The 15,923-nt window shown below is 56.7% G+C and overlaps 1 protein-coding gene across 1 annotated transcript; it reads right to left on the bottom strand.

Annotated features, from left to right (window-relative positions):
• Positions 1-4,715: 4,715 nt before the first annotated feature.
• Positions 4,716-6,845, bottom strand: LRRC10B (leucine rich repeat containing 10B). The gene has a single exon (XM_082748054.1). The coding sequence runs from the start codon at positions 6,715-6,717 to the stop codon at positions 5,839-5,841; it is 879 nt and encodes a 292-aa protein (XP_082604180.1). The 5' UTR covers positions 6,718-6,845; the 3' UTR covers positions 4,716-5,838.
• Positions 6,846-15,923: the final 9,078 nt, after the last annotated feature.

Genomic DNA, 15,923 nt, shown 5'->3' with positions numbered 1-15,923 from the left:
CATCTGTAAAATGATGGTAATAATACTTCACCTACCTCATAGGGGAGGTTGTGAGGCCGCCGTCACCTGACCTGGGGGTTGAGGCAGGAGGACTCTGAAGGTGCTACCCGGGAGCAAAGTATTATTACTGTAGCCTGAAAGCAAGGCCCACCTGCCCCTCCCCCTGCAGAGTGTCCAGGGATAGCCGAGGCTGACCTGGGCCCATCTATCTCTTCTCCACTGTGTCCCAGGTCCCTTCACGAGCATCACCTGCCGTCTTTGTGGGCGCCCTAGACTTAGTTGTTATCTCGTTCAGGTATCCTTTCTTGTGACCATCTCCCTTCGTAACTGCTGTACAAATTCCACCTGCCACAGGACCCCGCACCTGCCCACTGGCGCCAGACGCCAGGGAAGGGACAAGGAAAACAGCCACAAAAAAAGCCAAGGGGGCCCTTAGAGTCCCCAGCCCGGCTTGGGCCCCAGGGGTGGGGTTGGTGGCCACTGTTTGTATTGTGTTGGAGTCCTTGAGTGCAAGTGTTTTATTTTAAAAAAAGACAGACAGACAGACAGACAGACAGAAACTATCACAAGAAAAAAAAATGCAGCAAAGAGAAATGAAGAAAAACTGAAGAAGGAAAAAAAAAAGGAAAAAAGAACCATACAAAATTTTTCCACCACGCCCACCCTCTAAGCCAGCAAGATTTCCTCTTTGCAAAATCATATTTTTGTGGGAATGGGCCCTGCTTTTTGTGGCAGGGCCCGTTCTGATCAATAAAGGATCGTGACGAAGTAGGGCCTCGGCTGTTTCCTCCGTGGGTCCCAGCCCTACCTCACCTCCCAGAGAAGAGGTATTGGGTGAGGGGGTTGGGAAGCTTGGGACCGAGTCTCCCTGTGTCCCCTTTGGGATTTGGCTTCACTGGTGATGAGGCCCTCCCTGACCTTCCAGCCCTTCCTCAGATCTAGAATATGAACCCACCAGCTACCCAGAAAGTAGGAGAGCAGCCATACTTCCCGATCAGACCTGAAGCCAGGCTTGTCGGGAGTGGAGTCTCTTTGAGACTTGAGACCCTCTCACTCACCCAGCCCAGCATCACCTCCTTCCGCTCCCAGGGGACTGTCACCACCCTCCAAGGCAGGTCAGACAATCCAAACTGGGACCCTCCACCTTGCCTACCTCTCCCCCCAAATGCTGACTGGCCTATCGTGGTTTCGGGGACCAGGAAGGAGTTCCAGGTCTGTTGGCTGGATCTTTGGCTTCTTTCTACCCTTTTCTGATTTAATCCTTTAGGATTAGAAGAGTCCAAATTGAAAGAGCCCATGGCCAGTTCCAGTCCGAGGAAACTGGGCCCCAGTGTCTTCCTTTTCCAGCCACTGTGGTTCCCGGGCAAGTTACTTCCTTCCCCAGGACCAGTGTCCTTAGTTCACAAGAAAGCAATAACCATCCCAGCCCATTTCTTTCCCTCCCCGCACCTAGCCTGGGGGAAGCCGAGGCCTGGCAGCTCTCAGGATACTTTAGAAGGAAGGTGCTACATCTGTCGCAGACCCAGAAGGAGCAAGTGCAGGTCTATCCCCATGAGCCAACGGCTGGCCCTGTCCCCTCCAGAGTGAAGGGTGCCACCACATCCCTGCTCCCCAGCACCTGGGGTGGGCGACCGCTTCCCTGCAACGCACCAAGAACCCCCACCTAAAGCCACTTGTCCTGTCCCCTTCCACCCCATCAATTTCTTCCAACCTGGCTTCGGTGTCCCGTTAAAAGGTGGTTTTCTTCTTTTGGCTTCTGATCTCTATCCCAGAGATTAGAGGGAGCCCTCAGGTCAGGTAAGTAGCCTGAAGAGCACGCCTTGTCAGAACTTCTGTTCAGGATCTCTCTGGAAAGCTGGGCCAGAGGGAAGACCCCCTCAGGGGCTCAGGGGCTCCCCCTGGACCTTTTGCCTGGTTCGCCCGCCTTCACCTTAGCTCTCCCAGCATCCATGCCTTCACCAAGAGATTTGCCCATCTCTCCCTGTGCCCGGGACCCCCGTCCTCTGGTGTGCTCTTCCCCACGCAAACCCCTCCCGGATGCTGCTGTTTTCCTGAAGGCCATCCTGGGCCACGTCCTGCTCTCCTCTCCCTCCCCCACAAAGACAGCAGAAGGACACACTTGATCATGCTGTACGCCCCAGCCCGTGGCTCCCCTGACCATCTGTGTCCCTTGAAGATGCCCCACTCCCTGTGTCTGCGTCCTGCGCGTGTGCGTGTGTGTGCCTTGTGTCTTTAGATTGTGAGCCCCCCTGGGCAGCGACCCCTGTCTGATACATGTTCTGTGTGGCACGCCTAGGTGTGCTAATAAATGTCCATCCTTAGAAGAAGAGTGTCCAGGTGTCTTCAGGAAGCTCTGGGACAGGTGGCTGGCAAGACGGCATGGTGGCATTGGGAGGCAGGAGGGGGTTCTGGGCAGGGCCTCCGGGTCCCGAGCAGCACCTTCTGCTCTCCCAGGGCCTAGAGGGTGGGTGGGAAGCGGGGGATGACTGTCACAAGTTAAGAAAGGACATGCGCGCACAGACATGCCCTAGTCTCGGTCTCTGCCACTCTGCTGGCCGGGTCTGGCTGCTGGGAGGCTTTGGGAGGGCACGATCCCACCCATCACGCACCGAGACCCAACCATCAGCTTAGGACAGAGGGGATCTCCTGTGGTGTGGATTCAGCTGAAGGTTAGGAGACCTGAAGCCCATGGATGAGCAAGTCCCTTCCCTCTCGGAGCCTGTCCCTCACCCTGCTACTGCCTCTGCTCATTTGTCATCATGATCGCCTCTGCCTGCCCTCTGGCTCTGATCCCTGAACCCTGGGCACACACACAGCTCTTGGAGAGCTTCCAAGGTGCTCCCCCAAGGCCCACCCCCCCACTGACTGCCCCACACCGACAGGAGTGTTGTAGACAGGTCCACTGTTACAAATTCCCCTCCAAAAATCTTTTCCCTTCCCCAACCCCCCGCCCTCTCCCCCCAACGCCAAGTGAGAAGTCACAGGCAGTTGGGGCAGGGGTGAGCTAGGACTCCCAATACCGTGCTCTTTCCAGCTGTCCTTGGCAACGGCCCCCTCCCTATCCTGGTCTCTCCATTTCCAGATGGAGACCCAGACCCCTCGATAGTGCTCTCAAGCCAGGAGTCTACCACCACTTTAGCCAAACGGTCTCATTTCCCAAGAGGAGCTGGTTCCTGGTGGTGGTGCAAGCAAGTAGCAAAGCCGGGAACTGGGCCCCAACAGGTTCTTCCTCTCCCTGGAGAGAAACTTAGCCTTGGCAGCCCCTGCTTAGCTGGTAAGCAGCCATGGATGAGGGTGCCATGTTCGGTAGGGGCCCTCTGTGCCTGCACATGGCCCCGGGGTGCACATGGGGCCTTGGACCCTCCTAGAGTTCTCAGGCAGGTGCAGCAGGGGAAGGGGTACAGGGTAACACACCAACGAGAGGGAGAAAATCTGGGCTATGGGGGCCAGTAGGTACTCCAGGGTGACTGTGGTTCCCCCCGCCCCTCGCACCTCGACTTCCCCTACATCTCAGATTCGCACAGAGGGAGGTAGAGAAATGCCGGGTTGCATGGCGTTCTGAGCTGTATCATCCCCTCTACATAAACCCAACACCGTGTGTGCACATGGGGAAACTGAGGCCCAGGGGACCACGACGGGCTCCAAGTCACTTGGCCAATCGCAGAACTAGGACTGGAACCCTCGCCTTCTGAATCTGGCCTCAGGGCTATTTCCTATATGCTGTGGTCTGAGTCACGGAGCAAGAGGACAGTCTCTGGTCAGCTGCGGTTCCTACCTCGAGCAATTCTGAGACCTAAAATTCCATCCTCCAAGTTCCCAAGCCCCAGAAAGGACCACTGACCCTGACGGAGCTCCAGCCAGGGGAGCAGGGGCACCTGAGGAGCCCCAGGAGGGAAAAGCTCTGCAGCCAAGCCCCAGACCCCTCATTGTCCTGGAGCAGGAGGTAGCCTCCAGTCTTCCCCACCCACCCACTCCTTCCGTCCGTTCAAGGCCTTTTCTCTCACTTGCAAGTCAGTTGCTCCCAGATCTATCCCAAGCCTCCCTGTAACCCAGGCCCAGCCCAGTGACCGACAGAGCTGCTGGGCCGGACCTGACCTTTGGGCCTTGAATGACATCAGCCCTGTTGCCATGGTGACCGTGGCCGGGCAGCATCTTCTCATGGGAGATGAGCCTCTAGGCTTGAGGCTTTATGATGTTTTCTTTAAATCTTTTTTTCTTGAATAATGAGGAAAGAAAGTAATACCATGACTGAGTAAAAAAGAGATAAGGAGGCAGAGAAGAAGAAAAAGGAAAGCAGAGTGAGGGATGTGGAAAGAGGGAAGAATAGACACATGACGAGGGAGTAGGGGTGGGGCGAGTGCCCAGGAAAGGAGAGAGAAAGGTCAGCTCAGCTTGAGGGAGATTCACATTATATTAAGGGCCGGGAACCTATGAAGCAAGCTAGAAAGGACAAAAAAGGAGGTGAGAGTGGTTTCTGGCAGGCAGAGTGAGTGAGAGCGAGACAGGAGACCAGCCTCAAGCAGCCAAAGCCATTCGTAACAGAGGGCAGGCGGTCGGTCCCCAGACGGGACACAACTGTTTGGCCACGGCCCGCCTGACGCAGAGCTGGCGCACATGGACAGGACCGCCGGGCCAGAGGGAGCCCAGGTTCCCCACAGCCCTGGGACCCAGTGCTCCCAGGACTTATAAATAAACAGGCATGTGGGAAACACACATTCTTTCTCCGAGAAATATAATTTATGTTTACAGCCAGTTTTTTTTTTTTCTTCCTAAAGAAAACACTACCATGTGGGGCCCCTGCCCCTGACGGTGTCCCTGAGTGTCCCCCGCCCTGGCCCCCTCCTTCCGTTATTGCTTGGATGGGAAAGATCTGGCCCTGGGAATTGTAGAGCGGCACCCCACTCCTCACCCCCTAAGGCTGTCCCTGGTGACGGAGTGGAGGCACACAGTGCTTGTCCCGTGCCCCACGCTGTGCCAGCCACCCTGACTGTGCCCATTTAAGGGAATGGAGAGTGCAGGCAGTGGGAGAGGCCCCGGAGCAGCCTCCCAGAGCAGAGATCCTCTCTCCTCCGCGCAGGAGGCCCTAGAGGCACAGTGGATTCTTCTCAAACTTGACAGCTGGAAGGCTCAGGCTGTGGGGAAGGGAGAGAGAGCTCTCTGCTCCCAGCAAGATTCCAGGCACAAGCTGAGAGAACAGAACAGAATCAGAGGCAGGAGTAAAGACCCTGCCTTCTAAGCGCCCCCTACCCCATGCAAGTTTTAGGGGGCCTGGGAAGGGAGGTATGTGCGATGGGCCCCAGTGGAGGGCCAAGAGCAGCTTGGGTGTTAGGGCCCCAATCCCGCTCTCACTTCTGTCCTGGGCACTGGCGCGGGGCCCGGGCCCTCCTCCAAGGGCAGTTCGGGCTCACACAGGCCTGTGGTCCACCCCAGAGGTAGCGGCTCCTGCACCAGGAAGGGTGGCTTTAGGAGATCGAAACTCCAGGAGAGGGAGGGCTGGTGTGGCACGCTGGGCACCCAGACTCAGCCAGAGGTGGTGATGCGGTGGACAGCGCTGACCAGCATCTCCGCTGTGCTGTCAGCGACGCTATCCGACTAGACAGAGCCCGAGTCGACTAGACCGAACCAGGCTTCCCAGTCTGAGGACTGCCCAGAGATCAGCCAGGTGGCAGGCTGCTTACCAACCAGGAGTGTGCAAAGATGGCCCCCAGGCCTGCCTGTCCCTATAGCTCGCCCAAAGTGGCCCCTTCACTGCCCCAAGGTAGGGATCCGCCGTTCCCACAGACCTTCCCAGAGCCCCTCCTCCCAGAATGGCCAAAGTCCATCATCCAGAGCATAGGCTCAGGTGCCCAGTCCCGGAGCGGCTTCCAGGGCAGGGAGGCTGCCCCGGGGGGGCCCCAGAGCCCGGGAGCCACCGCCCCCGATGAGTAGGTCCTCTTCCTCCTCATCCTCAAAGGCCCGAGCTGGGCGCCGGGGCGGCGGCCGAGGCATGGGCTCGTCGCGTTCTGCCATGCGCTCGACGGCGCCCTCGCCCACGAGGAAGACGGTGTCGGCGACGCGCGGGGGCCCCGTGACCGGGTTGTGGTCGTAGGAGAAGACGCGCAGGGCGCGCAGCGGGTGCAGGTCAGGGAAGCCGCCCAGGCGGTTGCGGTCCAGGTCGAGGATGTGCAGGCGGCCCATGCGCAGCAGCGCGGGCGGGAACTCCTCGAAGCGGTTACCGTAGAGCCACAGGCCGCGCAGGCCCGTCATGCGCGGCAGCTCGGCGGGCAGCGCGCGCAGCCGGTTGTCGCCCATCTGCAGCGACTGCAGCGCCACCAGGCGCAGCAGCGGCCGCGGGAAGCGCCGCAGGAAGTTGCCCTCGATCCAGAGGCAGCGCAGGCTCTGCAGCTGCGCGAAGTCCGCGGGCAGAGCCAGCAGCCGGTTGCCGCCCAGGTAGAGGCGCGTGAGGCGCGGCAGGCGACACAGGCCGTCGGGCAGGCGCTCGAGCTTGTTGAAGTCGAGCGCCAGGATGCGCAGCTCGCGCAGCTCCTCGATCTCCTCGGGCAGCTCGCGCAGCCCCGTGCCGCTCACGTAGAGCTTCTGCAGGCGGCTCAGCGCGCACACGGCGCTGGGCAGCCGCCGCAGCCGCCTCCCGCTCAGCTCCAGCTGCTGCTCGCCGCTGCGCAGCTGCTCCTCCGCGTCCGACGGCAGCTCGTCCGGCGTGGACTCGGCGATGCCCATGGTCACGGGCCGCGGCCCGGGCCGTCGCCGCCGCCGCCACCGCCGCCTCTGCCTCCCGGCATCGCCCCGCCCTGGCCGCCCCCGGGGCCTCCCCGACGGGGCCGAGGCCGCGCCGGCTCCGGGGCCCCCCGCCCCGGCCTGTCCCTGCGCCGGGAGGGGGGCCGGGCCGAGCCAGGAGGAGGCGCCCGCTCGGGACCCCGCAGCCGCTCTCCGCCGCCCGCCCTCCGGCCTCCCGCGCTCCCTCCGCCGGAGGCCGACTGCCTCGGCTTAGCGCTGACTTGCGGCTCCGCGACCCGTCGCCCTGGCAACCCCCGACGCGTGTGCGGCTGCCAATGAGGCGGAGGGGGGGCGGGGCGGGGCGGGGCCGAGGTGCCACTGGAGCGGGGTCCGGGTTCTCGGGCCCACCCTCCCGCCGGCCCCGGCGACCCGCCGGGTGAGCCGGTGCAAGCCGAGGGAACCCAAGCTCCGCGTCCCGAAAGCCGGGCGCTGTGCCAACACCGATCCGACGTCCGACGCTGCCTACACCCCCAGCACGACGAGCCGTTTGGTGAGCGGTCGTGTGGCCCCGGAGCTGCAAGTCAGAAGGCACCGAGGAAACCTGGCGCGCGACCCCGGACTCCGCCCGAGTGGCTCTAGGGGAGGGACGGAGGGGCGCGGTCAACGCCGGCTACTAATCGCCAGCGGCTTGCGCCCATCCTCACTTTAGGATAGTAATTCGGAGCAGTGTTACTTTCTGGCCGTTTTCAGGGTGGGTCACATCGGAGGCTTTGTGGCGACGGGGACGGGGACTTGGCTCCGCCCCATCCCCCCGCTCCCACTGCCCAACAGGTTCCTTGTTAGTGCGCTCACGCTCCAGTCTCCTGCCTTGTCCCGCCAGCTACGCTCGAGGTCTGTGTGTGGCTGCGGTGGGCAGAGGACTGGGACACGTGAGCCGCGCTGAGCACCACCGAGGATGACCACTGTCATTCTGCAACTCTCTTGCGCATGCTCACACCAACAGCTGTATGCCCCTGCTTTCTTCCCTCCAGTTCAGAGCCCTCCTGCCGGAGCTCTTGGCAGAAACACTCGCTCCCATTTACTCAGAGTCTGCCATGTGCCCAGCGCTATACTCAGAGCATTGCACTGAGTCCTTGCAACACGTATGAGGTTGGTACCCTCATTACCCCAAAGTGAAAGGCGGAGAAACCGAGGCTCTGAGGGGTTTGACTTGAGCCCGGTGACTTGCCCAAGGTCACCGGGCTGGTGAGCAGCTGGGGTTTGTGCTGCTAATCACATACCGCACCAACATAAAGAAACGGTGAATTTTCTCACCAGGGAACCTCTAACTCTTTTGCCAAAACTACAAGGAAAGCATCATTAGTCCCATGTAGAAGAGGAGGAAAGTGGCCTGAGAGAGATTAGGGAACCTGCTTAAAAGCAGCCTCCACAGGTTCAACCACTGCTCCATCCTGCCTCCCCTTGAACCTGGCTGGTGTGCACATGTAACTGATCTGACTCTCCCTCTAGCCTCCCTCCAGCCGCACCCGACCTTTGACTCACCCCCATCCCCACCCCCACTGCAGACAGGAAGGGAGGCCAGCCCAGGGGCAGAGAGCAGTGACCAGTACCAGGAGAGCATGAGAACCGCTCGGAAGCTGGAATGTCAGCTCCTGGGGCAGACAAGTTTATCTCCTGCCCTGCTGCTCGGGGTCTGGCACATAGCAGATATTCGGTGAGAAATTTTAACATTTTTTAAATGGAAACAAACTTTTCATACCATGAAATGCTCCGATGGTTAGTGTACATTTTGATGAGTTTTGACAAATGGAAACACCCATGTAATATTTCCATCACTCAGCGTTCCCCTGAGCCTCTCTCAGTCAATCTCTGCCTCCCAGAGGCAGCCGTGAGTGTGACCTTTTTCGTCACAGATCCGTTTTGCCTGTCCTTGAATTTCATATAAATGAAATTATTCAGTTCCCACATTTTTCTTTTCTTTTCTTTTTTCTTTCTTTTTTAGTTTTTGTTTGGTTCCTGGCTTCTTTTGCTCAGATGCACAATATATATTTGTCGGATAAAGGGATGAAAAGGCATGGGGTTGACAGGTGATGTGACACGGAGGAAGGTATCACTGTGACCCAGGGACCCAGCCACCCACCCCTGTCCTGTGGGGGAGCACTCACAAAATGAAAGGAGGACCCCCAGCCGAGGCAGGGGACTCAGGCAGAGATTAAGCGGAGCCCAGACCCAGACTGGGTGTAAGAGGGTTCTGAGCTCCTTCTGGACTTGATCTAAGCCCCCATGCAACTCTTTCTTCTGCTCCTTCGGGATAACCTTTTGGAAGAGACCAAAAAGCTGAAGAAAACCCAGCCAGACTGCTGGGGGAGAGGAGGAGCACCTCCCCCTCACCCCCCCTCACCCCCCCCACTGCCCCCCAGCAGGTTCCCCAAGGGAACATTCGTTGTGGAGGAGGAAGCCCAACCCGCGCGCCCCCCCGCCACAACCACCACATGCTCCCAGCTGGCACGCCAGCACCAGGCAGCCCTCCTAGGCTCTGCGGGCATGGCAGGAACCCCAGGAGCCCCTGAAACTCTAGTCCCAGCCTGGTAGAGCTTCCTGGGTTCAAGGGCACAGGGGACCAGCCCTCTTTTTCCTCCGAGTCTTTTTCTTGCTCTGGGTAGATCATGTACCTTCACCTCCCACCAGGCCCTTCTCAGTGGGTAAAGGTAAAATGTGCTGGCGTTCCGGGCCCACGCAGGCTGGCAGCGGGGCAATCACGGTGATGAATCACGCCGGCACGGCAGGCGCATGGTCCTTGTGGAGCGTCACTAATGAATTAGCTTCACCCCCAGCACGCGGCTTCTCAGCCTTTCCCTACTCCCCAGGAAGGCAGGAAACTGAGACCGGGGAAGGGGGAGCACGGGGGATGGAAGAAAGGGCTCCGACAACTCCGGGGATGGGCTCCGACCCCGGCCGTCCCCTCTGCCCACGCACACACACCAGAAAAACGCCCAAAGTGTGGGTCCTTCAGAACCCCCCCCCAAAACGGCTTCTCTATGCCTCCTCACGAGCGCTGGCTGCCCTGCCCACCTCCACATCTGTGGGGTTTTGTTTTTTTTTAATAAAATTTTTGAAAAGTACAAAGCTCTCTGTGATAAACACCCCCCGTGCCCAGTATCCAGCATGGACAATTGTTCACATTTTTGTCATACTTCCTTACATCTGCGTTCTTTTACATAAAAAGAAGGCAGCACATGTCGTAATACGAAAGTCTCCTTTGTGCCCTCCAGCGTCTTCCGCACCGCGCGGACCCTGCCAAGGCTGCCCTCTGGCTCCCATCCCCCTCTCGGGGGCCAGGACCACTGGGGCTGCTGAGACTAGAATAAGATCATGGAATGTCAGCATCGGAGGTTCTTAGCAAGGATTTGAGCCTGTTAGATCGAACCAGGAAACATGCGAACAGGGACAATGCTGAGCTCTGTTAAAGATCTGCGAGAAGTAAGGGACCTTCATCCCAGAACAAGATATGGAGACAGGAAACTCACCAGGGGGTTCCCACGGGTTCATAATCTCCTGGGGTCTAGTCCAACTCCTTCATTTGGAGAAAAAGGACATTGACCTTGTGTCCTTTATGCCACAACTCACTCTCCTGACCTGCACCACCAACCCACCCCCAACTTGAGTCCTCTGGTATTCATTCAACAAACACGAAACCCCTACTTGTATGCCTAGGCACTGGGGATTGCTGTGAATGTGAACATTATAGGCAAAACCCCCTGACTTTGTAGGACTTCTATCCTTGGGGGTGGAGATAATCTATAAAACGCATTCACGGTCTGTCAGGGACTAGGCAGGCTTTGCAGGAAATGACAAGGGAGAGTGTGCTGGAGGATGGAGGACCCCGCTTAGAACAGAGTAGCCAGGGAGACCTCCCCGACAGGGTGGCCTTGGAGAAAAAATGGGAAGGACGAGAGACGGCAAACCATGCAGGCTGATGTCAAGGGGAAATGCGTTCCAGGCAGAGGGCATAGTGGTGCCAAGACCCTGGGGCAGGAGTGGGGATGGGGAGAGGGTTCTGGAGCAACAAGGAACCTGGGGAGCCGGGGGGAGTGTGGTTAGAGATGAGTCCAGAGCCAGCTAGTGAGGAGGGGGCAGACCTCAGTTAGGCCGTGACCTTTGTGGAGGCTTTGGCTTTGGCTCTGGGTGAGAGGTCACTGTGGGACTTTGAGCAGATGAGTGGCAAACAATCTGACACGCATCTGAACAGGCTGTGGCTGCAAGAAAGGGGTGTGTGGGGGGGTTGTGCAACTCATACCCCTGTCTTGATTCTCTTCCACAGGAAAATGCCGGTTCTCACTTACGGAGCCCCTGTAGATTATCTCGTCCACCTTCCAGCACAGTTTTTCCAGGCAGATACTAAATCCCCTTTCTCTGACTGATGAGAAGACAGATCCAGTGGAGTAGCTTGATCGAGGTTACCCAGCTGGGAAGGGGCAAAGCTAGACCACCCTATTGCAAAGTCTGAGCTTTTCCTCCTATGGCTTGTTGTCTCTCCCGGCTGGGGGAAATTAGAGAAACCACCCAGGTTGTCTAAATGCTCGCTCCCATTCTGCAAAGAGTTAAGAGTTTTCTAGAACTGTCCTACTTGGAGATTTTGATCCCAGGGCCCAGGGCTCGGTGTGTTTGATTAAATGGGGGTGGCATTCTAGGGCCCACAGAACAGCGTCGGAACCTCGAACAGGTTCAAGAAGGCAGAACAAGGAGAGTCCCAAGTTCAGGGGCAGCCCAGGTCTGTGATCTGAGCTCAAGGTTTGCCTATTAGCAAATCCCAGGCCGTCTCTCTAATCAGAGGCAGACCCACGAGGAGCCCAGGCTCCTTCACTAGGTACCCAAACTCATGAGCCTCACTCAGCCGCCGCCAGCCTGCTCCCCAGACTCCCTCGAAACTAGAGCCTCACCATGTCCTGAAGATCACATTCCCCTGGAACTTGAGCCCTGAGAGTGACCTGCCAGGTCTGTTGAAAGGTGAGTCTTCTCCCTTGTCCCTTCCAGGGACACTAGAGCTACAGCAAAAGAGGCCAAGAGAGTGAAGGCCACTCCATGCCATGGGCGGGAACCCGACCACTCAAATGGGTTCTGGGCATGACCCCTCCTTCTCCCAGGAAGAACCACAGTGCTCTCAGCTAGCAGCTGCCCTTAGGGTAATATGTTCCTCGATCTGTGGTCAAGTGCAGGCTGAACACTGTAGACCCAGGTCTCAACCATGACGGCCAAATTCTTGCCTGGCCTGGACCCTGCCCTAGGGAAGGTGCTGAGGGTCCCAACTTCTTCTTTCTGAGCGCCCAGCCCAGCTCCTTCTCCCGGGCCAATGGGGTGGGGCCTGGACTGAGCCCCGGGCCAGTGGGGGTGGGCAGAAGTGATACAGCCCACTCCCATTCACCATCCTCCACTCTTTGATTTTCTACAATATTAAAGGTAGAAAAAAACTGGATCTCCGAGTCACCACTTCCAGATGAGTGACCCGACCCACACTAAACTGTGAGGCAAATGAGAAATACAACTTTTTTTTTTTTTAATTTTATTTATTTATTTGACAGAGAGAAATCACAAGTAGATGGAGAGGCAGGCAGAGAGAGAGAGAGAGAGAGGGAAGCAGGCTCCCCGCTGAGCAGAGAGCCCGATGGGGAACTCGATCCCAGGACCCTGAGATCATGACCCGAGCCGAAGGCAGCGGCCCAACCCACCGAGCCACCCAGACGCCCCAAGAAATACAACTTTTAAAAGATATTTTATTTATTTATTTGTGAGCGAGACAAAGAGCCGGGGTTGGGGAGAGGTGTTGCCAGAGGGAGAGGGCAAGCAGGCTCCCCACTGAGCAGGGAGCCCAACTCGGAGCTCAGTCCCAGGACCCTGAGATCATGACCTGAGCTGAAGGCAGACGTTTAACCGACTGAGCCACCCAGGTGTCCTGAGAAATACATTTTTAGCGTGTTTATCTGTTTAGACGTAAGGGCTGTTTGTTTCAGAATCGTCCTGGACTCACCAGCACTCTTGCTCCCAGTTTCTCAAATGTGCCGGCTTCTCGCTGCTCCAGGACCTCCAGACACGTGCTGGGTTCTCCTCTTGCTTCTCTACTTGCTCATATTCCTCATCTTTAAGGTTTTCAGCTCAAACTTTCCTCTCTCAGAGAATCCTTCCAAAATCTTCCAGGGCCCATCAAGCCAACCTGTTACAGATCCTCGAGCTCCCACATTTCTCTTTGAACTACTTATAGAAGTACTTATTCCAATTCCAATTAAAGAAATGATTACCTGTGAATTCTTTGATTGGAAAATGCTTCCCCTGTTATAAAATGTAAGCTCTATGAGGATAGGGACCTTGTCTGCCTACTGACCTTACTCCACACACTGAGGCCCGTGCCTGCTGCATTGTGCCGGCTCAAGGCATGTGTGTTGAATGAATGAATGGGTTGGAGACCCTCCCTCCGTCATGTGCCTTGGGGCCTTCTGCTCCACCTGAGCTACTCACCATCTCTGAACCTTAATTTTCACATCCAGAGAAGCAGCCCAGGGCCAGGGGGAGGTGAGCACAAGATTCAGGGAGGGCACCAAAAAGCCCTCAGTAATCAAGATAAGTAACAGTTTAATGTAATATTTTTAAACCCAAAATTAATGCAAGAAGTCTATGATGAGCAAAATATTAAAATTTTAAATGAAGATAGGATCAGTTATCAGTGCTGTGGTGAACCATATTGAGGCCTTTGGCAAAAGGAAAAATCAGCAGTACTCAGCCTGTCTTTACTTAAAAATGTTGGTGTTCTGTTCATTGTGAATTTTTTGCCTTCGCCTTCAGTTTTTTCAGTAATTGCATTCAACTGTTGTTTCTCTTGATTGCTGAATTTTCAGGCACTGCTCTGAATTTTGTGCCTGCGAAAAGGCTTCCCTCTCCTCACCCTATCCTGGCCCTGGAATGGGCCCAATCCCCCTCTCTTGAAGAAGGATCATGAAGCCTCAGGGAGTAATGTAGGACCTGGGGATTGTCATTCCGAGATATTAACTGATGTTCCACTGGAGACAATTTTCAACATATCCATTCCCATAGGAGCTGGCTTCCTATGTTCCCGGCTCTCGGCTCTCGCAGGGAAACTCAGAACAAAGGGTCCAATCCCTGGCTTTGAGTTGCAAAAGAGGCTTTGAAACCCAGAGTTCAGACTACAGCCGTGCAAGAGCTGGGTTGAGAGAGAGAAATATTTTTTTGAAGGTCCAAAACCTTGGCTTTGAAATTGGGGAGAAAGGAGCTGATGATGTAAGCCCCAGAGCGGGAAAGCATGTGTCATCACAGAAGCCAAGATCCCACCCAACAGGAGATAAAGCGTCAGCCATCAGGTGGGGGAGAAGGGGCGGAGCAGAGCACCCCGCGGACAGACGGCCTGCGGTGAAGGAGCTCAGGGGCCACCTGGGCCGAGGCAGAGGGCGGCATGAAAAACATCCCAGGTACACATAGGGGACACCAGGGCAGAGGGACTCTGTCCTTTCCTTACCACATGAGGCCTAAGAATACAAGAGGCTTCCCACAAGCGCCCCCTGGATGTAGGGAGAAGCTTCAATAGCGTAGAAATTGGGGGGTGCTAGCTCCTCCCCTGAATCCCTCTAAACACCCTTGTATCACGAGGGAGAACATCCAGAAGTTTCTGCACCTCTGAGATGGCCTTGGTGGGCTGACAGCAGCTGATGGACCTGGAGGGGCTCCGTGGACGGTCCAGCTGGAGGGTCGTTTGCGTCACCCTGGCAACCACAGGTCAGAAGGTCGCAGATGCTTCTGGGAGGGCACAGGTGGATTGACCCAAACCTAGGGTGATCATACATCTCAGGGGGAGTCCGCATAGATAGACGGCTTTTCTTCCCCTAAGAATGAGCTCCTGGGGAGCAGGACACGAGAGGGAGGCGTGGCAGAACTCTTGACTTGATTGGATCTGAGTCTTGAATGAACAACTTAAATTCAAAGGGGATGAGGAAGTTGGACTGGAAAGCCACGGGTGGATGTCTTTGCTAAGTTCAGGTACAGACAGACCAGTGTGCATTTCTGAGCTCCTGACCATGTGGCTGGTGGGGAATCCACACCCGCTGTGCACCCAGCCAAGCCAGGGGCCCAGGCTCATGAGACGAGTGTGGCCCCCATTTCTGGCTGGGTAGCCTCTAAGCTTTGCTCTCAAGTCTAACTGAGGATTCTGTGAGCTCCGAATTCCTTTTAACAAATTTCTCCTCTGCTACATTAGCTAATGTCGGCTTCTGTTGCTCGTAAAGCGCTATGAGCAGCCCCCACAAGCTCGGACTTCAGCCTGTGAGCACTAAGGGATCCCCATGATCACCGTGGAGAGTCCACTGTCCGGTGCTCCAGGGTCTTCACTGTGGTACCCAGGAGGTCCCACGCTGTCCGGTGCCTTGTGTATGCTCGGAATCAGCTTGCCCCACGTTCTTCAAAGCTGGGGCCAGAGCCCTCCAGGAGAACATGCAGCAAGTCTCTTACCGTAGGAGCCACACCTTGTCACTGGGGCCATAGCAAGGATGCTGGGGTCCAGAGGCCCATAAAGTCTTTCCTGAACACCACTCCTTTGGCGTCTCACCCAGTCTCCCTCTTAGGATGGGCGTTCCCGACCGATGCCCTTCTGACCTGTCTGTCCCTTTACCTGGGGACCTCAGAAGACCTACGTCACACTCACACACACTCACATATCCCTTCTCCAGCAAAAGAAAACAAAGCCCCATGCTGGCCAGCTGCATGTGCCAGGACCTGGCTCCCCTAGGAAGCTTCTAGGCCCCGCTTCTGCCTCCTCGAGAGCCTCATTCTGGTGATGTGACAGGGGAGGCCTTGTGTTCCGAGCAGACACCCGAGCTGCTTCCTCACTGGCCCGGATTAACCGGTTATCGCAAAGGTTTTTCCAGGAGTGAAGCTTTACGATGCCAAGAATGTCCTTGGCCGAGCCCTGTCTGTAGCAGTGTCAGCGGCTCGTGAGCAGCCCAGAGTATCTGAATGCCTGGGAGACCTGGCAGGCTCTCTCCTCTGACCTTGAACCGGAACCCTCCTCTCGGTGGGGGAGGGGGAGTTTTCTAGATCTGTCTCCTCCTCTACCCTTGCATATTTGGCTGTACTGGAAAATTTCCTTGAGAATGGCCCTCCAGATGGTCAGAGAGGAAGGCAGGGATCGGAATCGGATTCTCATTTTCAGG

The sequence above is a fragment of the Mustela nivalis genome, assembly GCF_964662115.1.
Source record: "Mustela nivalis genome assembly, chromosome: 9".
Taxonomy (NCBI): Eukaryota; Metazoa; Chordata; class Mammalia; order Carnivora; family Mustelidae; genus Mustela; species Mustela nivalis.
Note: the sequence above shows the minus strand (reverse complement) of the source record. Positions and strands in the feature narration are given on the sequence as shown.